This window comes from Lithobates pipiens, unplaced genomic scaffold, assembly GCF_037356315.1.
Source record: "Lithobates pipiens isolate NorthernLeopardFrog02 unplaced genomic scaffold, aLitPip1_a1.2 Scaffold_16, whole genome shotgun sequence".
Classification (NCBI taxonomy): Eukaryota; Metazoa; Chordata; class Amphibia; order Anura; family Ranidae; genus Lithobates; species Lithobates pipiens.
The window spans coordinates 610,996,633-611,019,943 of NW_027507748.1; the positions used below are offsets into that span (position 1 = coordinate 610,996,633).

The 23,311-nt window shown below is 43.3% G+C and overlaps 2 protein-coding genes across 2 annotated transcripts in view; both read right to left on the reverse strand.

The window, feature by feature from the left end:
* The window catches only part of ATP8A2 (ATPase phospholipid transporting 8A2), a 1,022,388-nt gene that overhangs the window by 922,192 nt on the left and 76,885 nt on the right, over window positions 1–23,311 (reverse strand). Inside the window, exon 2 of the mRNA XM_077484049.1 lies at window positions 3,626–3,770. Within this exon, the coding sequence (XP_077340175.1) occupies window positions 3,626–3,770 (145 nt within the window). The remainder of the gene's footprint in view (window positions 1–3,625; window positions 3,771–23,311) is intronic.
* On the reverse strand, window positions 4,125–22,205 carry LOC143981487 (uncharacterized). The gene is made up of 3 exons (XM_077479357.1): window positions 22,028–22,205; window positions 21,300–21,945; window positions 4,125–4,184 (listed from the first exon to the last, which is right to left on the reverse strand). Exons 1-3 carry the CDS (start codon window positions 22,069–22,071, stop codon window positions 4,125–4,127), a joined length of 750 nt encoding a protein of 249 aa, XP_077335483.1. The 5' UTR covers window positions 22,072–22,205.

Here is a 23,311-nt window from a genome sequence, read left to right on the forward strand (position 1 = left end):
GCGGCATGGATAGTTGGCACGGATGGGCACTGATAGTTGGCACGGATGGGCACTGATAGGCGGCATTGTATTGTACTGATGGATGTCAATCAGTGCCAAACAATAATGCATGCCAATCAGTGATGCCCATTGTGGTCTAGGGTGGCATACCTGGTGCTGGGCATCCCTGGTGGTCTGGTGGCGTCCCTGGTGGTCCAGTGTGGGCCTCCTCAGGGGGCTGTGCTGATAATCGATCAGCACAGACCCCCCCTGTCAGAGGAGCAGCCGATCGGCTCTCCTCTACTCGTGTCTGACAGACGCGAGTGAGGAAAAGCCGATCACCGGCTCTTCCTATTTACACTGTGATCAGCCGTGATTGGACACGGCTGATCATGTGGTAAAGAGTCTCCGTCGGAGACTCTTTACCGAGATCATAGTTGCGGGGTGCCAGTCTGACACCCCGCAGCAAAGATCGCCGCGATGCGCGCCCCCGGGGGCACGCAGCGGCTCAAAATCCTGAGGACGTCCTATGACGTCCAGTCAGGATTTTGAAACAACTTTGCCGCCGTCATTTGACAATGAGCAGCAAGTGGTTAATAAACATATAGGAATTCTGGGAATTAATAGGTTTGTCTGGTTGTATGACAGGTGTCAGATTAATGGTTAGTTACATTGACGTAGATCATAGTAACCAATCACTAAAGTCCTGCCTGGTTCGATTCGTCATTACTCTACTTCAATTGTTACCATAGGATAACAATCATACTGAGCAGCACTGTTACCATAGGATGACAACTGTACTGAGCAGCATTGTTACCATAGAATGACAATCATACAGAGCAAGCATTGTTACCATAGGGTGACAACCATACTGAGCAGCATTGTTACTATAGGATGACAACTGTACTGAGCAGCATTGTCACCATAGGATGACAACTGTACTGAGCATTATTGTTACCCTATGATAACAACCATACTGACCAGCTCTGTTACCCTAGGATGGCAATAATACTGAGCAGCACTGTTCCCCTATGGGTGACAACCATACTGAGCAGCATTATTACCCTACGATGACAATCATACTTAGCAGCATTGTTAACATGGGATGACAACTGTACTGAGCAGTATTGTTTCCCTAAGATGACAACCTTACTGAGCAGCACTTTTACACTAGGATGACAATCATGCTGAGCAGCATTGTAACCATAGGGTGACAATCATACTGAACGGCATTGTTACTATAGTATGACAACTGCACTGAGCAGCATTGTTACCAAAGGATGACAATCATAATGAGCAGCACTGTTACCACAGAATGACAACTGTACTGAGCAGCATTGTTACCCTACAATGACAACCATACTGAGAAGCACTTTTACACTAGGATGACAATCACAATGAGCAGCATCGTTACCATAGGATGACAATCATACTGAGTAGCATTGTTACCATAGGATGAAAACTGTACTGAGCAGCATTGTTACCCTAGGATGATGATCACAATTAGCACCATTGTTACCCTAGGATGACAACCTTACCGAGCAGCACTTTTACCTTACGGTGACAACCATACTGTGCAGCATTATTACCCTAGGATGACAAACATAATAAGCAGCTCTGTTCCCCTAGGATGACAATCATACTGTACAGCATTGCTACCATAGGATGACAATCATACTGTACAGCATTGTTACCAGAGGATGAAAACTGTACTGAGCAGCATTGTTACCATAGGATGACAATCATACTGAGCATCATTGTTACCCTAGGGTGACATTCATACTGAGAAGCACTGTTACTGTAGGATGACAATCATACTGAGCAGCACTGTTACCCTAGGACAGGAAGTGTGTTAGGACTGCATAACACCTTCCTCTATTCTCCATAACAGGGGGAGGTGTTTTGTAGTCCATGGCAATAGTAGGGAACCATAATAACTGATGACAGTCCAGAGGAAGGGAGTAAAAAAAGGATCAGTTCAAAAAATACCTGGATGGATAAACAGTTAATTATTTTGATAAATAAAAAAATAAAAAACACACTTTCAATGGTATGTTTAATTACTTATTTATTACCGCTCTGTGCACAAACACATTACACTTTGTTTTCTATATTTAGTGCCATTGTTTCTTTATAGACAGGGATGTTTGTAGATTAGGGATAATAGTCAGCTCATGATGGGTTATGAGGATTGTTAGATTACAATACAGATGTGATCACTAATGACAACTGTCAATGCATCTTTGTGTGCATATTATTATTATATCATTGTGAGCATATTATTAATATATTATTGTGTGCATATTATTATTATTATATCATTGTGTGCATATTAGTAATATATCATTGTGTGCATATTAGTAATATATCATTGTGTGCATATTATTAATATATCATTGTGTACAAATAATTATTTTTAGCATTGTGTACATATTATTATTATATTATTGTGTACATATTATTATTATATCATTGTATGCATATTAGTAATATATCATTGTGTACATATTATTATTATTATTATTATTATTATTATTAATAATAAATCATTGTGTGCATATTAGTAACATATCATTGTGTGCATATTAGTAATATATCATTGTGTACATATTATTATTATTATTATTATTATTATTATTATTATTAAATCATTGTGTGCATATTAGTAATATATCATTGTGTGCATATGATTATTTTATCACTGTGTACATATTATTATATCATTGTGTGCACATTATTATTATTATTATTATTATTATTATATCATTGCGAGCATATTATTAATATATTATTATGATATCATTGTGTGCATATTATTATTATTATTATAGCATTGTGTGCATAATATTATTATTATTATATCATTGTGAGCATATTATTAATATATTATTGTGCGCATATTATTATATCATTGTAAGCATATTATTAATATATCATTGTGTGCATATTAGTAATATATCATCGTGTGCATATTATTAATATATCATTGTGTACATATAATTATTTTAGCATTGTGTACATATTATTATATCATTGTGTACATATTATTATTATTATATCATTGTGAGCATATTATTAATATATTATTGTGTGCATATTATTATTATTATATCATTGTGTGCATATTATTAATATATTATCGTGTGCATATTATTATTATTATATCATTGTGTGCATATTAATAATATATCATTGTGTACATATAATTATTTTAGCATTGTGTACATGTTATTATATCATTGTGTACATATTATTATTATTATTATATCATTGTGTGCATATTATTATTATTATTATATCATTGTGTGCATCTAATTATTATATCATTGTGTACATATTATTATTATTATTGTATCATTGTGTGCATATTATGATTGTTATTATTATTATGTCATTGTGTGCATATTATTATGATTATTATAATAACATTGTGTGCATATTATGTGTACCATTGAGGAAAGATGAATGGAGTGATTGGTGTGCATGCTGCACAGCACACTTCTGATGATGATAAATGTGTAGAGCTGGTTGTCAGGTGTCATCCAGGAGAAGTTGGTGTGATTGTATAAGACTCTGCTATAAGTCATCCCGGGTCTCTGTCCTGCAGTGTCCCCCCATAGGTAGGTGTCCCTGCGGTGTCACTCACCTGACTCGGTTGTCCCTGAACTTGCAGGTCTGTGGCTGGTTGATGAGGATGATTCTGGCTGCAGCCTCCGCCTGGTCAGCACTGGACGTGGCCCCGGACATCTCATCGTCCGCCTTCTTGTATCCCGAGGAGGAGTAGACTGGACCTGTATACAGAGGACACAGCGATCAGGAGGGGCTCATATAGGGCGATGTGCAGAGGAGGGGCCACACACACCGAATCAGCACCGATCTGACAGATGCCCGGCCAGGAGGAGGAGGGGAGGGGGAGGAAGATCCAGGAAGACAGGCTCTGCACATGTCACAGATACAGATATTACTGCTGCTGGGAGAAGTCATCCAATCTCAGCAAAGGGTGCCTGTCACCTGTACCCAGCCCCTGTCACCAGTCATCACTGCCAGGCTGCTGCCCCTGATGCATGTCTGTGCAGACCCCCCACTGCCTGCCTACAGCTAGACACAAATATATACCGTAAATGTGCTGAACAGATTTCATCTGACTACATAGAAGTCTGCTGGATTCCCAGACTCTCTGTCACCTTATCAAAGATTTCTAGATTCTAATTGTCATATCAAAGATTTACAAATTTTACTTATCATCTCAAAGATCTCTGGAGCCCACTTGTCATATCAAAAATTTCCAGAACATATACAGTGTAGTTACATGTTTGGTTAGAAAAAGACACAATCCATCCAGTCCAACCTGTGTGTGTGCATTTATGTTAAAGCGGAGGTCCACGCTAAAGTGGAGCTTCCGCTCATTGGAATCCTCCCCCCCTCCGGCGCCACAATTGGCACCTTTCAGGGGGGAGGGGGGTGCAGATACCTGTACAGTACAGGTATCTGCACCCACTTCCGGCGTAGATTCTGCAGCAGGTACGCCCCTTTCCGCAGAATCTACGCCCCTTTCCGAAAGTCCCCCGCTGCCTGACGGGAAACACACGGATCCCAGAGACAGCGGGGACCATCCTTATTGCACAGCGTGACTCGCGCATGCGCAGTAGGGAACCAGGAAATGAAGCCGAAAGGCTCCACTTTCTGATTCCCATACCCAAGATGGTGGCGACAGCACCCGAGAGACGATCGAGAGATCGGCTTCGGGTGCCGACATCGCGGGCGCGCTGGGCGGGTAAGTGTCATTATTTTAAAAGTCAGCAGCTGCAGTATTTGTAGCTGCTGGCTTTTAAAAAAAAAAAAAAACAGCGGAACTCCCGACGGACTCCCGCTTTAATATTACATTGTATATCCCTGTATGTTGTGGTTGTTTAGGTGCCTTTCAAATCGTTTTTTAAATTATCGATGCTCCCTGCTGTAACTACTGCTTGTGGAAGAGAATTCCACATCCTAACCGCTCTTATGCCCTGTACATACGGTCGGACTTTCTGATGGAAAATGTGCGATCGGATTGTGTTGTCGGGAAAATCCGATCGCGTGTGAGCTCCATCGGACTTTTTCCGTCGGAATTTCCAACACACAAAGTTTGAGAGCAGGATCTAAAATTATCCAACAACAAAATCTGATCGTTTAAATTCCGATCGTGTGTAGACAATTCCGACGGACAAAGTGCCACGCATGCTCAGAATAAATTACAAGACGAAAGCTGTTGGCTACTAGCCCGTTTATAGTCCCATCGTACGTGTTGTACATCACCTCGTTCTGAAGGATTGGATTTTCCGACAACTTTGTGCGACCGTGTGTATGCTAGACAGGTTTGTACAGGGCATTGCAGTAAAGAACCCTCTACGCAATTTAAGGTTAAACCGCTTCTCTTCTAATTTTAGTGAATGGCTGCGTGTCTTTTTAAATACCCTTGCATGGAAGAGTTTTATCCCTATTATGGGGTCACCAGTACAGTATTTGTACATTGAAATCATATCCCCTCTCAAGTGTCTCTTCTCCAGAGAGAACAAGTTCAGTGCTCATAACCTTTCCTCATAGCTGAGATCCTCCAGTCCCTTTATTAGGTTTGCTGCCCTTCTCTGGACTCACTCCTGTTCCAGCACATCCTTCCTGAGGACTGGTGCCCAAAATTGGATGGTATACTCCAGGTGCGGCCGGACCAGAGTCTTGTAGAGTACGAAAATGATCGTTTTATCTCTGGAGTGAATCTCCTTTTTAATGCATACCAATATTCTGTTGGCTTTGCTTGCAGCAGCTTGGCATTGCATGCCATTGCTGAGCCTATCATCTACTAAGACCCCCAGGTCTATTTCCATCCTAGATTCCCCCAGAGGTTCTCCCCCTAGTGAGTAGATTGCATTCATATTTTTAGCACCCAAATGCATTATCTTTCATTTTTCAACATTAAACCTCATTTGCCATGTCCTCTCAAAGATTTCTGGAGACCACTTGTCATATCAAAGATTTGTAGATTCTACTTACTATCATAGCAACGATTTCTAGATTCTATTTGTCATATCAAAGATTTCCAGATCTTATCATCTCAAAGATCTCCGGAGTCCACTTGTCATATAAAAAATTTCAAGATTCTACTTGCCATCATATCAACCTTTTCTAGATTCTAACTGTCACATCAAAGATTTCTTGATTCTGCTTGCCATCATATCAAACATTTATAGATTCTGTTTGTACAACATATCACAGATTTTCAGATCCCACTTGTCACATCAAAGATTTCTAGATTCCACATATCATGATAAAGATGTCATCATATCAAAGTTTTCTATATCCTAATTGTCATCATATCAAATATTTCTAGGTTCCACTTGTCATCATATCAACGTTTTCTAGATTCTAATTGCCATCATATCAAAGATTTTTAGGTTCCACTTGAGATCATAGCAAAGATTTCTAAATTTCACTTGTCATCATATCAAAGAAACCAGTGCAACAGTACACAGATGCTTATTGCTGGCTATCGGTTGCAATGTCGCTCTCAGGGGCGTAACTATAGGGGGTGCAGCAGTCGCGACCGCAACTGGGCCCTGTGCTGCAGGGGGCCCATGCAGCCCCCTCTACATATGGCTGGCAGCAGCATAGGCAGCTAGGGGTATCAGTGCACCATGCACACGGATGGCTGGAGGTGGTGGGTGACTAGCAGAGCTCCATTCTCGACTATCGCACTGGCTGCTCTTTAGTTGTGCATTCCCCGCACAACCTGTGTCCTCGGCCGGCTCCTGAGAGTACCCCTCTCCTGCTCCATGCATTGCTGCTCAGTCCGATGTCTGTTCTCCCCAGCCAGTGGTGGAACTACAGGGCTCACAAAGGTCATACTTGTGACCACGCCCTGGAGTTCCACCGCCGGACTCGGAGGGAAGGGCCCTGGCTGGGGTTCAGGGGAGCCCTTCATGGTTTCTTGCATCGGGGCCCTGAAGGTTCTAGTTACGCCACTGGCCGCTCTAATACATAGTACATAGCGTAGTGTACATAGTGCGCAGCCAGTATGTGGATGTTTTTAAATATGACCCAATTATGGAAGTTACTCCCCGGGCACCATTACATACTAAACTTTACATGCATACAGCAGATACAGCTTTAGAATTTCTTCTAACTCTAGTAGAAGTACAACAGACTAAGCTGATAGAAAAAAAATATTTGCCAGTAATCTAGAGTTCTGGTTACATCATTTCCTCTTCTATATGAATAAGGCTCACCATTAGGGATTAGCCGAACACCCCCCTGGTTCGATTTGCACCAGAACATGCAAACAGACAAAAAATTTGTGCGAACAAGTGAACACTGTTAAAGTCTATGGAACACGAACATGAAAAATCAGAAGAGTTCATTTTAAAGGCTTATATGCAAGTTATTGGCATAAAAAGTGTTTGGAGACCTGGGTACTGCCCCAGGGGACATGTATCAATGCAAAAAAAAGTTTTACCATGGCTGTTTTTTCAGGAGCAGCGATTTTAGTAATGCTTAAAGTGAAACAATAAAAATGAAATATTCCTTTAAATATTGTGCATGGGGGTCCCCTCAGTCCGCCTGTAAAGTAGCGCATCTTTCCCAAGTTTATACCACAGCAAAATGACATTTCTAAAGGAAAAAAATGTAATTTAAAATTGCTCGCTGTAATGTATTGCCGGACCCCGGCAATATACGGTACATAAAAAATCATTGGAAAAAAAACAAAAAACCTGCGTGAGTTCCCCCCCCCCCCCCCACACACGAGGCCCTACGGGTATGCTATGGATATTAAGGGAAACTCCATGCCAAAATGTACAATGTACCCGATACCCATTCACATGGGGGGGGGATCCAGATTCCAATAAGCCCCCACCCGCAGACCCCCCACAACCACTAGGGCAAGGGTTGTGGGGATGAGGTCCCTGTCCCCATCAACATGGGGACAAGGTGCTTTGGGGAGACCCCAAAGCACCCTCCCCATGTTGAGGGCATGTGACCTGGTATGGTTCAGGAGGGGGGGTGCTCTCTCACCCCCTTCGTTTTCCTGCAGTCTGCCAGGTTGCACGCTCGGGTAAGGGTCTGGTATGGATTTTGAGGGTGACCCCCACGCCATTTTTTTTTTACATTTTGGCACGGGTTCCTCTTAAAATCCATACCAGACCTGAGGGGCCTGATATGGATTGGGGGGGGGGGTCCCCACACCATTTTTTTTTAATTTTGATGCAGGGTTCCCCTTAACCACTTCCTTACACTATGTTATATAAACTGCACTGACTGACTATAGTGTCTACACTGAATATATAGTTTACGCTAAATTCAGAGTATAATAAATATATATACATATATATATATATATATATATATATATATATATATATATATATATATATATATATATATATATATATATATATATATTAGACTGACTGCATCTACAGTATCTCGCAAAAGCGAGTACATATTTGTAAATATTTTATTATATCTTTTCATGTGACAACACTGAAGAAATGACACTTTGCTTCAATGTAATGTAGTGAGTGTATAGCTTGTATAACAGTGTACATTTGCTGTCCCCTCAAAAAAATAACTCAACACGCAGCCATTAATGTCTAAACCTCTGGCAACAAAAGTGAGTACACCCCTAAGTGAAAATGTCCAAATTGGACCCAATTAGCCATTTTCCCTCCCTGGTGTCATGTGACTCATTAGTGTTACAAGGTCTCAGGTGTGAATGGGGAGCAGGTGTGTTAAATTTGGTGTTATCGCTCCCACTCTCTCATGCTGGTCACTGGAAGTTCCACATGGCACCTCATGGCAAAGGACTCTCTGAGAATCTGAAAAAAAGAATTGTTACTCCACATAAAGATGGCCTAGGCTATAAGAAAATTTGCAAGACCCTGAAACTGAGCTGCAGCAGCATGGTCAAGACCATGCAGCAGTTTAACAGGACAGGTTCCACTCAGAACAGGCCTCACCATGGTCGAGCAAAGAAGTTGAGTGCACGTGCTCAGCGTCATATCCAGAGGTTGTCTTTGGGAAATAGATGTATGAGTCCTGCCAGCATCGCTGCAGAGGTTGAAGGGGTGAGTGGTCAGCCTCTCAGTGCTCAGACCATACGCCACACACTACATAAAATCGGTCTGCATGGCTGTCATCCCAGAAGGAAGCTTCTTCTGAAGATGATGCAAAGAAAGCCCACAAACAGTTTGCTGAAGACAAGCAGACTAAGGACATGGATTACTGGAACTATGTCCTGTAGACTGATGAGACCAAGATAAACTTATTTGGTTCATATGGTGTCAAGCGTGTGTTGCGACAACCAGGTGAGGAGTACGAAGACAAGTGTGTCTTGCCTACAGTCAAGCATGGTGGTGGGAGTGTCATGGTTTGTGACTGTATGAGTGCTGCCGGCACTGGGGAGCTACAGTTCATTGAGGGAACCATGAATGCCAACATGTACTGTGACGTACTGAAGCAGAGCATTATCCCCTCCCTATAGAGACTGGTCTACAGGGCAGTATCGAGCCAAAAACACCTCCAAGACGACCACTGCCTTGCTAAAGAAGCTAAGGGTAAAGGTGATGGACTGGCCAAGCATGTTTCCAGACCTAAACCCCATTGAGCATCTGTGGGGCATCCTCCAACGGAAGGAGGAGGAGCCAAGGTCTCTAACATTCACCAGCTCTGTGATGTCGCCATGGAGGAGTGGCAATCTGTGAAGCTCTGGTGAACTCCATGCCCAAGAGGGTTAAGGCAGTGCTGGAAAATAATGGTGGCCACACCATTATATTGACATGTTTTTCCCAATTTGGACATTTTCACTTAGGGGTGTATTCACTTTTGTTGCCAGCAGTTTAGACATTAATGACTGTGTGTTGAGTTATTTTGAGGGGACAGCAAATTTACACTGTTATGCAAGCTGTACACTCACTACTTTACATTGTAGCAAAGTGTCATTTCTTCAGTGTTGTCAAGTGAAGAGATATAATAAAATATGTACAAAAAATGGGAGGGGTGTACTCACGTTTGTGAGATACTGTATATATATATATATATATATATAACTATGTAAGCAGCCTTATATAGTGTGGGGTGTATTCTTAGTCCCACTGAGCCATGATTGGCCAAAGGCAACCTTTGCATGCTTTGGCCAATCATCATGCAGCAATGCACAACGATCTCGCAGTGCATTATGGGGCGATCTGCAGGACTCAAATTTCCCCATATTATTCGCTGTTCGGTGAATGGGTGAACACTTGATGTTCAAGTTGAATTTACAATCGACTCAAACATCAAGCTCATCCCTACTCACCATACACATTACAATCTGACTATATAATCTCTTTACCATCAAATTGATGGTGTCTATAGACACTTAGATAAATGATCGTTTTCTTTGTCAAAAGATTTATTAGAGTATACAATTAGAGGCTTAACAAACATATTAAAGTATATGTCATTTGTTACAGGGTGATATTCTAAATAGATTGTGAGCAAAACATACATTGCATTATGTGATTTAAGGGATAAGGTTATGATAAATAAAAGTATTATGTATTGAATTAATATATTCCATCAAGTATAAAATAATAAATTATGAATAAATATTGGAAGAGGAAAAAATATATAGATGAATTTGAGCAAAGTATTATTTATAATTCTTGTAGCTTTGACATGAGAAATAAGATAGAGAGAAGGAGTAAAAAGGAATAATAAAGATTAAGAGGAGAAGGTAGAGAAGAGGGAAGAAGGAAAAAAAGGGGAAGGATAGGAAGGTGTTCACTAGATAAGGTTAATAAGTCACTTGGGGATGGACAAGTACCAAAATGATCGTTTTCTCATCAATCGCTTCTGATCCATAGTCCATAACCCAGTCTAGTGATATGCCACACATGTGGTAGTGGATTTCAATTGATAGTTAAGATATGATCATGATTTATGATGTTGATAAGTTATCAATTGCATGTGCTAAGGGAACAGATTAGCCACAATGTGGAGATAGGATGCAGCATAGCAGAAGGTCAGAGCATGACAACAAATCAGATCAGCTGACAGACAAGAGAGCGGTCAGTATCCAGGCTGAGGTCAAGGCAAGCAGAGTTCCAGAACCAGACATAGTTGACAGTGGGTTCAGGAGACACGAGCAATCCAAGTCATCAACAGGCAAGTCAGGAAAACAGGAATCTAGTGCGCAAAGTAGCTAGCAAGAATACACAGAACCCTGATGAAGTCACGTGACAGTGACGAACACGTGCGGAAAGAGAGAGAGAGAGATACCGGAAGTGACGCCCACACCTGCTGTCTACCGTTCTGTTTACATTCAATGCCTGTTTTTATCTTTTAAAATGTGAGTAGCCAGACAACTTTATCTAATTGAAAAATCTACTTTTGAAAATACTACACTATTTGGCAACGTTTCTTGCATTTCATGAGGTTCATCTACAACAAAATCATCCGATATAAGAGAGAGAGGAAACTACATAGTGACCAATATATGTTGTTATGCGCTGTTACCTTACAGCAGTAAGGTAAGGGGACATCCATCCATTTATCCCACGAAGGGGAAAGAAGGAGTGTGCCACTGAATTGCCTGCATGATTTGCACAGCACAAAACATGGATCTGGTTTTTGCCTGACTATCACGACAGCAATAGATGCACTGCCTTGTGATTTATTGCTTGGACTTATTGGCACTTAGCACTTTACTTATTTATTCATACGGATTGCTTTACGGATTTAGCACTCTATTTATTTACTTATACCGAGTGTTTTACGGATTTATTTCTGAGTGTGATTATTTTAGTTGATCACTTTATATATGTTTGCACTAGTCACTTTATTTGAGTTTTTTCACTTTACTTCTAGCACTTGCTACTGTATTATATGTGTAGCACTATGACACTTTGAACCACATTATTTATTTAATAATTGCCATTTGATTTCAATATTATTTATCTACTATAGGGAATATATAGCGTGTTTGCTAGCTATTTTTTGGTGTAATATCGCTTCTTATCCTTTATTTCACCCCCGACCATTCACTCTCCCCGTTCTCCCCCTTGTCTTTTCCCCTTTCCCCATACAGAGCAGCACTATTATACATTTTATTTAAATACACAGAACCAGTCACCAGAAGGGACTCTCCAAGGCATGTGAGCACATCCAGCATCAGACAAGCTAAAGCACACATACAAAGGGCAAACAAACACATGCACGCAAACACACACACAACCTGCCATGGCCAAAAGCGGGGTGGACAGGTCATGTCCCTGGCTGGAGGCAAAGTAACAGTTGTTTAGTTGCATTTTCTTGTAACCAAAAATCTTGGGGGGGGGGGGGAGGATTAGAAAACACAGAACTTCCCTTTTAGGGTGCAGTTCTGCCCTCAGTTGCAAAAATAAGAAATGTAGAGTTGGAGTTGGAAGCCAAATTTCTACTTTGCGCACTCAAGGATAAATAATGTAACTTTCCTTTTTTACCACATTTGATTTGCTTCCTGCATTGCAGAGCTGGTCACCAGATGGTTGGTTACCTGTCTCCTAGAGTGACTTTTTTTCAAAATAAAATTTGAAGCAGTGGTTAAAAGTTTACCAGCCTGCACAAAAGCACTAACCTCCATAGCCTTTCGGTAAATACCTCCACACTGAAGCCTTTCCAGTTTGCTGATCTTGATCCCCTACGAGAGCCACCCATTTTAATACAATATGTCTGCTCTACTGACTTCCAATGCAAAAGTTTCACAAACAGGAGCAAAAGAAGCACTTTAAATTTGTGAATTTCCATGACAGGCCTGCGGAATTAAATGTATTTCCACAAAGCCAATGACCTTATTACCTCTCCGCAGAAAAGACATTATTATTTTTACGAGGCATCTTACTGGTTGCTACATTTCCAACTAATGGTGAGAGTAATGTGTAAATAATTCATAGTGCTGTGCCACTCTTCCTCTGGTCCTCTAGGCCTGCAGCGGGCAGCACCTGCCATCATAATTCTGCAAGCACGTTATCACATGTAGAGATGCTTATATGGAGAAACAACAAAAAAATCCACTTTATAGGGCAATGCCTCGTTCTGACACTGCCACTTTATTGTGGAAAAATGACTCTACCTAAACGTATTTGACTGAAGATTTGAAGCCAATATAAAATAAACTTTATAAGACAAACAGGCTTTTATTTCTTTGAATTCATTTTGGAAGATTTCCCTTGACTTCCTGTGGTGTCACTGGAACAGGAATTTTGTTTTTTTCAATGGGAATGCATACTGCAATAAACACACTCATGCGGTGTGGGACATCGGATGTAATTCGCACAGGAATCACAGCACATTTCTGTTTGAATTACATGTGGTGTCTCTGGGGTGCGATTTTAACCATCGATTTGTATGGTTCAAATCGCACGGCATTCTCATGCAGGACCCTTTTTTTTGTCCACACCAAAATCGGATTGCATGGGTGTTGGCACCCATGCAATCCGATTCTGCGGCTCACACTGCATTTTGCAAACCGATTGCGGGGTGTCATTAACAAACATTCAGCAAATGGTTCACACAAACAAGTTGTGTTTAGATGTGGTGCGGAATCCACAGCAAATTTGCTGTGAAATCGCACCGCATCGAGTGAGAAGCAAGGCTCAGAGGGCGTGGATAAAAGCTAGTTACTGCCGTCTGTGTCCCCATAAGAGAGATTTCCCCTTATTTTTTGTCCTGATGACAGGAAGTGAAGGGAAATTGTGCCAAAGGTGATACAGATAACAAAAGCAGAACAAAGGTTTTAACCCATCCCCACTTTACATTTTAGTATAGGACCAGCAATCATCTTTAAAATAGTAGTAATGTAAAACAAGTAAATGTGGTTGCTCAGTAGCATGTCTGAGAATCACCTGTATAGTACAGCACTTCTCCATCTGATTGGCTTATTTTAGGAACAAGCATTTTAAGTTTATTCTGCTAATATTTTGCCTTCCCTGGTTTCGCCTTTTCCTTCTTTTAGAGCCAGCGACAATATTACTGGGTCTTTGTGCTTGTCTAAGCTATGCAGGCAGATCAGGGAATGGCAGGGTGACATACATAACTTCCTGATAACATCACAATGCCCTACCAGTACTCCTCCCAAGAGTTCTCAGCCCTGATGCAAGCAAAGGGCTGGTTCTTGGGAGAGTTTTATGCAGATATGAAAATGCCTTGATAAGCCGATGTCAGTCTGGAATGAATGAATGAATGAATGAAATACTTGTATAGTCTGGAGGAGTGGCTATTCCTAGGCAGACTCTATTTACATACAGACTACCCTAGGTAATGTCTGTAAGTGATGTTGAACCTCCATGATTGAAGGAACTGAAAGCCAATGAATGAAATAGGGAGGTTGGGAACAATAAGGCCAGGGAGTAAATAGCTAGATTTCCTCTAGCCAGGAAATGAGGTGGGCTGAATCTGACTTGCTGCAGCTTTTAATGCACATCATGGGAAGATCACAGTGTGCTGTGCCATGTAAATTATTTCAGTAAGGCCCCTTTTACATGGGGTCCCAAACAGGTCCACCTGTCAGTTTGTCAGGCTGAACGGATGCTCCATTCTGCCCTATGGAGCGATGGATGTCAGAGGTGACATGTCCACTTACATCCACCAATATTCAATCCAATCCTGTACGTGAAATCCAGACAGATGGAAACCCAATTTTCCATCCGTCTGGAGAATCGGATTGGATGAAAACAGACATCCGGTTTCCATAGAGGAGAGCAGGGCTTTGACAGCACAGAGAGCAGAGACGGACCTGTCATCTGCCCGCTCAGCGGGTATCAACTGAGTGATCCACGCTGCACAAAGCAGAGTCTGTACACGGCCAAGTCCGTGTGAAAGGATCCTAAGCCCCTTTTATTATTACTATTATACAGCTTTTATATAGCGCCAACAGTTTGCTCAGCGCTTTACACAGATGTTTCATATGTCCGTTTTTCATACATCCGTTGAAGGATGAAAAACGGACATACATGTGTTTCTATAGGATAGCGGACGTTGGGCCACTTTCACACATGCCTTCAGTTTGTTTCATCAATTCAGTCATGTTTTTTCAAAGAAAAAACTGATCAGGTAACATCAGTTTTTCATCAGTTTTTACATCAGTTGTTTACATCCACTTAACCACTTGAGTCAAATTTTTAGTTTACATTAGAGCTGCACGATTCTGGATAAAATGAGAATCACAATTTTTATGCTTAGAATAAAGATCACGATTCTCGTGGCATAACATCATCTTTCTCATTATACAAAAAATTGGGCTAACTTTACTGCTTAATTTTTTTTAATTCATGAAACTGTGCTGCGCAAATACTGTGTGACATAAAATAATGCAACAACCACCATTTTATTCTCTAGGGCAGGGGTAGGCAACCTCGGCCCTCCAACTGCGGTGAAACTACAAATCCCATCATGCCTCTGCCATTTTTTATTTTTTTTGGCATGGGGGGGGGGGTCCCTTCCGAATCCATACTATACCTGAATGGCCTGGCATGGACCTGGGCGGGGGGGAACACCATGCCATTCATTACATACGCCGTTACATTCAGCTGTCAGCGGGGAACCCTGCTGATAGCTGATGGCTCATCAGGTTCCCAGTCTCCTCCTTAGAAACCAGCAATTTATAGTGTTTGAAGTTTAGTTCAGTTACGGATGTCAACAGATATGAATACGGATGTAAAAATTGACATTGGTATCTGTTTTTGATCTGTTTTTTTTACAAAAAAAAAATGTGACTGAACTGCCTGCCTGTGTGAAACCAGCCTATAGGAGAGGAACTTGAACAATCGTGCAAGACTGAAGGTAAGGCTGGAGTTCAACTATAACTGCTTCAGGACCCCCCACCGCACATATACTGCAGCAGGATGGCCCTGCTGCAAAGGATCCCGTACATGTATGCGATTTTGTATTTACGGGTACACGAGTGTGCGCCCTCCGCCCTGGCTGTGCTGCCATTCGCTACAGCACAAGCTGTTCAGCAGATCCCAGGCAATGATTTATGGCTGGAACCCACCGGTCAGATGAACGAATTATAGAAGCAAACCCTGTGTTGGTAAACAACACAGGGCTCTCTGCTGTCATGTTCTCCCTACAAAATGGGGAGTAAAAAAGCATCACAATGCTTAATAAAATTAGCACACACTACACACTGTAAAAATTGTTAAGCACACATTTAACCCCTTGATCACCCTAGATTTTAACTCCTTCCCAGCCAGTGTCATTAGTACAGTGACAGTGTATAATCATACCACTGATGATCACTGTATTAATGTCACTGGTGATGTCAGTGGCAGTTAGTCAGTTCCCCCAGTGTCACTTATGCCGAGTACACACGGCCGGACTTTTCGTCGGACTGAACTCTGAAGGACTTTTTTGACGGAGTTCCAACAGAGTTCCGCTGAAACTGACTTGTCTACACACAATCACACCAAAGTCCGACGGATTCGACCGTGATGAAGCATGACCGGACTAGAATAAGGAAGTTCATAGAAAATAGCCTAGCATCAGTTTTTGCCTGTCGGACTAGCATACAGACAAACTGATTTTTTGACCAGACTCAAGTCCATCGGAAAGATTTGAAACATGTTCTAAATCTAAAGTCCGTCTGATTTTTCGGCAGCAAAGGTCCGATGAAGCCCACACACGGTCGAATTGTCCGACGAATTAGTTCCGTCAGACCTTTGCTGTCGAAAAGTCCAGCCGGGTGTACACGGAATTAGTGTCAGAATCCTGGCTGCTCGATCACAATCCCATTATAAGTCACTGATCACTGCCATTAGTAGTATAAAAAAAAATGTAAATGCCAATCTATAACTTTCACGCAAACTAATCAATATACACTTATTAGGGTTTTTTTGTTTCGTTTTTTTACCAAAGACATATAGTAGAATACATTTTGGCCAAAATATATGCAGAAATTAGATTTTTTTTATTAGATGTTTTATAGCAGAAAGTTAAAATTATTGTTTTTTTTTGTTTTTTTTCTGTTTTTATATCTTTATTTTATTTTATATATATATTTATATTGTAAAAAATAAAAAACCCAGTGGTGATCAAATATTACCAAAAAAAAAAAGTTTTATTTGTGTGAAAAAATTATATAAAATTTTATTTGGGTACAGCGTAACATGACCACGCAATTATGAGTTGAAGTAGCACGGTGCTAAATAGTAAAAAATGGCCTGGTCATAAAGAGGGTAATTAAAGTGTTTGTGAACCCATTTATAGAAGACTATGCCAGCCCCTCTATTAGAGGCTGGCATAGCACACTATGAAAACAGAAAATTGTTCCATACTTACCGTAATTTTCTTTTCCTGGTGCCTATCCATGGCAGCATACCTGTGACAAGCTCCGCCTTGGCTCCTCCCTCAGGACTAGTGAATATTATAAAAGAAAAGGTTAGTACAGCCCCCGCATTCTCGTTAATATAGAATACCGAGGGTGGGAATGTATGCTGCCATGGATAGGCACCAGGAAAAGAAAATTACGGTAAGTATGGAACAATTTTCTGTTTTCCTGGTGCCTCCATGGCAGCATACCTGTGACAAATAACTAGCTGAGACGGGTGGGATAATGCTTAGAGGTTTATTTAAAGAATTTATTATTTAGAAGAGGCTAAGGCCGAAGTGATTGCCTGTCTGCCAAACTCCACTGAGGAGAGAGCTCCTGGGTCCACCCTGTAATGTTTCAGGAATGTGTGTTGGGATGACCAGGTTGCTGCCCGACAAATAGTTTCGATCGACACATTCGCTCTTGCCGCCCAAGAGGCAGAGACCGCTCTTGTGGAGTGCGCCCTGACCGCTGAAGGGGTCTCTAGTCCCTTTGTCCTGTACACCTTGTGGATGAGTTTGACGATCCATGAAGCGATCGTTCTGGCTGATGCCTCCTTTCCTTTACGTTTTCCCCAGGGAATTATGAACAGTCTGATGGAAGCCCGGAATGGAGCTGTGGCTTGGAGATAGCATTTCAGAGTGGAGGCGATGTCTAATTCATGAAGAGTGACAGAGTCCTGTTCAGAAAATGTTGGGAGTGCCCAGGGTTTTGACATGCTCAAGGATGAAGCGACCTTGGGAATGAACCCTCGTATTGTTCTAAGTTCCACTCTATCTGGGTAAAAAATAATGTGATCCTGATCTGCTCCCAAAGCTTGGAGCTCTGACACCCGCCTGCCGGAGGTTATGGCTATCAGAAAGGCTAATTTTAAAGTTAGGTTCCAGAGTGATATTGAGTCCGAAGGGGCAAAGGGTGGATTGGCTAAGGACTCCAGGATGACCGTAAGGTCCCAAGTGGGAAAAGATTGTTTAGACGGTGGTCTGATCTTCCTGACGGCCTTAAAAAATTGGATTAACAATGGGTCCTCCGCCCATCTTCTACTGGTTGCTGCTGAGATCGCTGACACCTGTACCTTCAAAGTACTCAATGCAAGACCCAGGTCCAGGCCTGCCTGCAGGAACTCAAGAATTTGAGATGACGAAGGGGAACCTGGATCACAGTTTCTATCAAGCATGAAGGTCTTGAAGTTGTTCCATACTTTATCATATATGTTGTTTGTGGATGGTTTTCTTGCCTTGAGCAGGGTTGCGATCACCTTGTCGGAGCACCCTAGGGATTGGAACCTTTCCCTTTCAGTTGCCAGATGTGAAGGTCCAGCCTGCGGGGATCTGGGTGGGTGTGACATCCTTGCGACAGGAGGAGGGGTACTATTGGAACTTTGACTGGAGGACTGGTGCTCAGATCCATTGCCGTAGGGAACCAAGGCCTTCTTGGCCAGTATGGCAGAACCGCTATCACCGTCTATGTCTCCCTCACGAGTCTTGACAGGAACCTCGGTATGAGGGGCCGTGGGGGAAAAGCGTAGGCCCGATCGCATGCCCACGGGGCTGATAGGGCATCTGTTGCCTCCGCCTGGGGGTGCGGAAATCTCGAGATAAACCTTGGAAGTTTGGTGTTGGATGCTGTCGCAAAGAGATCTAGCTCGAGGGGCCCCCACTGGATCATTATCCAGTTGAAGATTTCCGGGTGTAAGGACCACTCGTTGGTGTCTGCGAACCTGCGGGAAAGGCTGTCTGCCCTTGAGTTGAGATGGCCGGGCAGATAGACTGCCCTCAGGTCCTTCAGATTCCTTTCGGCCCAGAGGAATATGGGCTCCACCTCGTTCAGGAGGGATCTGCTGCGCGTTCCCCCTTGACGGTGCACATAAGATACCGCGGCCCTGTTGTCCATTCTGAGGAGAACTGGTTTGCCCGAAATCTCGAACTCCAGGGCTAGCAGTGCAAGATAGGCCGCTCTGAGCTCCAGGACATTGGACACCACGCCTGCTGCATTGAAGGACCATCTTCCTTGTACTGAGGTCTTGTTGGAATGTGCTCCCCAACCCGCTGCGCTGGCATCGGTAGTAATTATGATCCAGTCGACATGCCCTAGCGGGCGAGACTTCAGAAGCGACTGTCTCTTCATCCACCAATGTAGACTCCTGAGCATCCGGGTTGTCAGGTGTATGGGTTGGGATAGATATCGTTTGTTCCACATTCTTAAGAACTCCAGCTGAAAATGTCTCAAATGCCAGTGGGCCCAGGGGACCATAGGGATGCATGATGACATCCGACCTATCAGGCTCAAACAATTTGAGGCTGTCAGGTAGGATCTCAAGCTCACCTTCTTCATCTGTTGGATAATGGAAGATACCTTCTGAGGAGGGAGAGACACTGATCCTTTCATTGTATTGAACAGGGCTCCCAGATAGACCATCTCTTGGGTCGGAGAGAGAAGACTTTTCTCGTAATTTATCTTCCAACCGAAATCCACTAGTGTTGTTAACAGGATATCCCTGTGTTCTAATAACTGGGTTGGGTTCTTCGCCAGGAGTAGAAGGTCGTCCAGATAGTGATACACCCGGAGCCCCAATTCTCTCAGAGATGCTATGATGGCAATCAGGGTTTTTGTAAAGACTCTGGGTGACGTGCAGAGGCCAAACGGAAGGCTCCGAAATTGGAGATGTACTTGCCCCACCGCAAATCTCAGGTATTTCTGGAACGTAGGGAGTATAGGTATGTGTAAGTAGGCGTCTTGCAGGTCTATTGACAACATCCAATCCCCTGGTTGGACTACGCGAATGATCGTCTGAAGAGACTCCATCTTGAACTTTTCCAGAAAAATGTAGCGATTTAGCCTCTTTAGGTCTATCACAGGTCTCCACCCTCCGTTTCTTTTGGGGACTAGAAACAGGGTGGAATAGAAACCTGAAAATCTCTCGGATGGAGGCACTGGAACTACTGCCCGTTGTTCCTGTAGGGAAAGAAGAAATCGCTTCAGAGCTTCCGCCTTTTGAGGAGATCTTGACACCCTTGTCGGAGAAAAATAGTCCTTGGGGGGTTGGTTTAGGAAGGACCAGGAATGACCGTGTTTGACTGTTGCAACTACCCAGGGATCCCTGCATTTTTGTTCCCAAATCTTTGAGAACTGTTTCAACCTGGCCCCCACAGGGATCACTTGGGCTGGCCTGGCGTCAAAAAGATTTTGATGGCTCCTGTGGGGTAGGTACCGGCCTCTGCCTCCTGGACTTGAGAAACGTCGACTGTGTGCTCTTCCAGTTGTGCCTGAAGCCTTTCCCTTGTCTTGATTGTCGGTAGTCCCTATTTTTGGAATATTGGAACCTTGGTGCAGAGGATCTGAAACGTCTAGATCGCCTGTCTTGAGGAAGTAGGCCTGACTTTCCGCCGGTGACCCGAGAGATGGCTTTGTCGAGTTTTTCCCCGAACAAGGCTTTACCGTCAAAAGGTATCTTGCACCAATTTTGCTTCGAGGCAACGTCCGCTGCCCATGGTTTTAGCCACAGTGCCCTTTTGGCCATTACTGTGTGAAGCATTGCCCTTGCGGAGCAACGAATGGAATCGATGGCGGCTTCTCCAATGAAGTCGGCTGAGAGCTTCAGCTCATCCAATGCCCTTATTATCTCTTCTTTAGGGATATCCTGTTGGATTGCCGACTCTATATTATCTGTCCAGACGCGTAGTGCGTTGGACACTGATGTCAGAGCTATTGCAGGTTTACAGGCATATCCTGCCATCTGATAGGCCTTCTTAAGGTCAAGGTCCATCCTTCTATCCAGAGGGTCCTTGAAGGAGGTTGAATCATCTAGGGGTAAAGTGACGTTCTTGGCCAGCCTTACCACTGCGGCATCTACCACCGGCGGGCCGTCCAGCATTTTGGAATCTGCCTCGGAGAGAGGGTATAATTTTCCCAATCGATTGGTGGAAAGTCTTTTGTCTGTCCTCCCCCATTCTTCCTCGATCACCTCCCTGATTTCCTCCATAAGAGGGAAGAAGGAGATCTGGCGCTTAAGGAAGGGGAAGTATGATTTGGACTTCCTGACCTCCACGTTGGAATCCTCCCAACCGATTGCTTGTTTAACGGCCTGCACATAGGGCTGGACCATGGCAAAGGCAAAGCCAGAGGCATCTGTGTCATCTGAGGAATCCTCTGAAACGGCCATTTCGTCCTGATGCTTAGAGGAGGAGGGAGGGAACAGACGACCACTTCCACTGGTGGATGGACCAGGAATGGAGGCCTCGGCCATCAGCTCCTGAGGAGGAGATGCCGGTTGTTGTGTCGGCCTTGTAGCGACCAATTCCGTAAGGGAGTCTTTTACTGCCTTTTTAAGGAGATCTGCCACCTGTAGGCTCTCAGACTCTCTGTCTGCTGCATAGTCTCTAAGGCAGTCTCGACAAATTAGTTTGTCCGGAAGTGGGGAGCCTCCGCAGGCCTGACATCTGGTAGGTCTAGGTCTCGGGGAGCGCGAATGACGGCGCCTCTTAGCTGAAGCTTTCCTGCCGCTTCTGTAATGCCCATGTCTGGGTGACCTGTCTCTGCTGTGACAGGAATCATCATCGTCATCTCCATATCGCCTTGAGGTCTTCTTAGACGTCTTCTGGCGTACAGGACTGAAATACAAAAGTATTGTCCTTAGTGCACTCTTTTTTTTTTTTTTTTTTTTTTTAAACTTACCTGGGCGTAGGTCCTTACCTTGGGAGTAGAGTAGGATCTTGAGCGGGCGGCGAAAGGCTCATGTTTAGGCGGCTTAGCAGAGGTAACGGCTAGGAAAGAGTCAGAGGAAAAAGGCGTCAACCAGTCGTGCGCTGATTCACGGAAAAGAAGGGAATTTGCCTACAAAAGTGACGATTCCCACCCCCCGTTACTGTGTGTTGTGTTTTTTTTTTTTTTTTTTTTTTAAATCCATTTTTTATATATATTTTTTTTTTTTTTTTTTTTTGGAGGCTCCGATTTAAATAATTTAATATATTAATAAATTAATTCTTTTTAAGTGAAAAGAGACATTCCATCAGGGCTATACCAATATATACGGATGATCACATGTACAAAAACAAATGCATTAAAACATGCCTTACCTTAACAGGGGTGGGAATAGCCTGGAACTCTAGAGTGTAATTCTCTTGTTGACCACAGGCATTTCACTTGTGCTGCTGGGGAAATAAATAGGAGGAGGGGAAGTGATGTCGTGCTAAAGCTCCTCCTCTGACACTCTGAGGGCAAAAGGAACCATTCGCCCTCAAAAAAGATGGCCGCCGAAGCTTCCGACGCTACCGCGCACGCGCCGAACGTCCAAACTGACCGTCGAAACATACGACCCGCCGGCGCATGCGCAGACGACGGCGGGAACGCTATACTATTATAAAATGACACAGACTCGCCGCGCGCGGCCCCTAGTGAGTCTGGGAGTGACAAACAAACATGGGAAAGGAAAGGGGGGCCTGCTAGGACTATGGGGACCGCGGAAACAGAGCGCAGGAGAGAGGAAGGACAGATGAGACTGGAGGGAAAAAACAAACCTCAGGGACAGAGCAAAAGCTGCTACCTCTGCTGCCATAGACTGGAGCCTGAATGCCCATACTGCAGGTAAAGCTCTTACTTAAGAGACAAACTGCTTGTCCCAAAAGATCCTACAGAAGGGACTTCCAACCTTATAAGCGCATTTAGCTGCCCAAGAGAAGGAACTGCGTCCGGGAGAGGCTTGAACCCGGACGGACGCTGCCGAATGCAGAAGGTAAGGACGCCGACCAGGATTCACTGCCATGAGGTATGAGGAAAAAAAGGAGAATGCGGGGGCTGTACTAACCTTTTCTTTTATAATATTCACTAGTCCTGAGGGAGGAGCCAAGGCGGAGCTTGTCACAGGTATGCTGCCATGGAGGCACCAGGAAAGTTGTTTTAAAAAACGAGCATTCTAAATACCAATTTTGAGCTGTCTTCAGGCTGGTCACAATACTCGCAGCCGCTTTACAGCTCCGA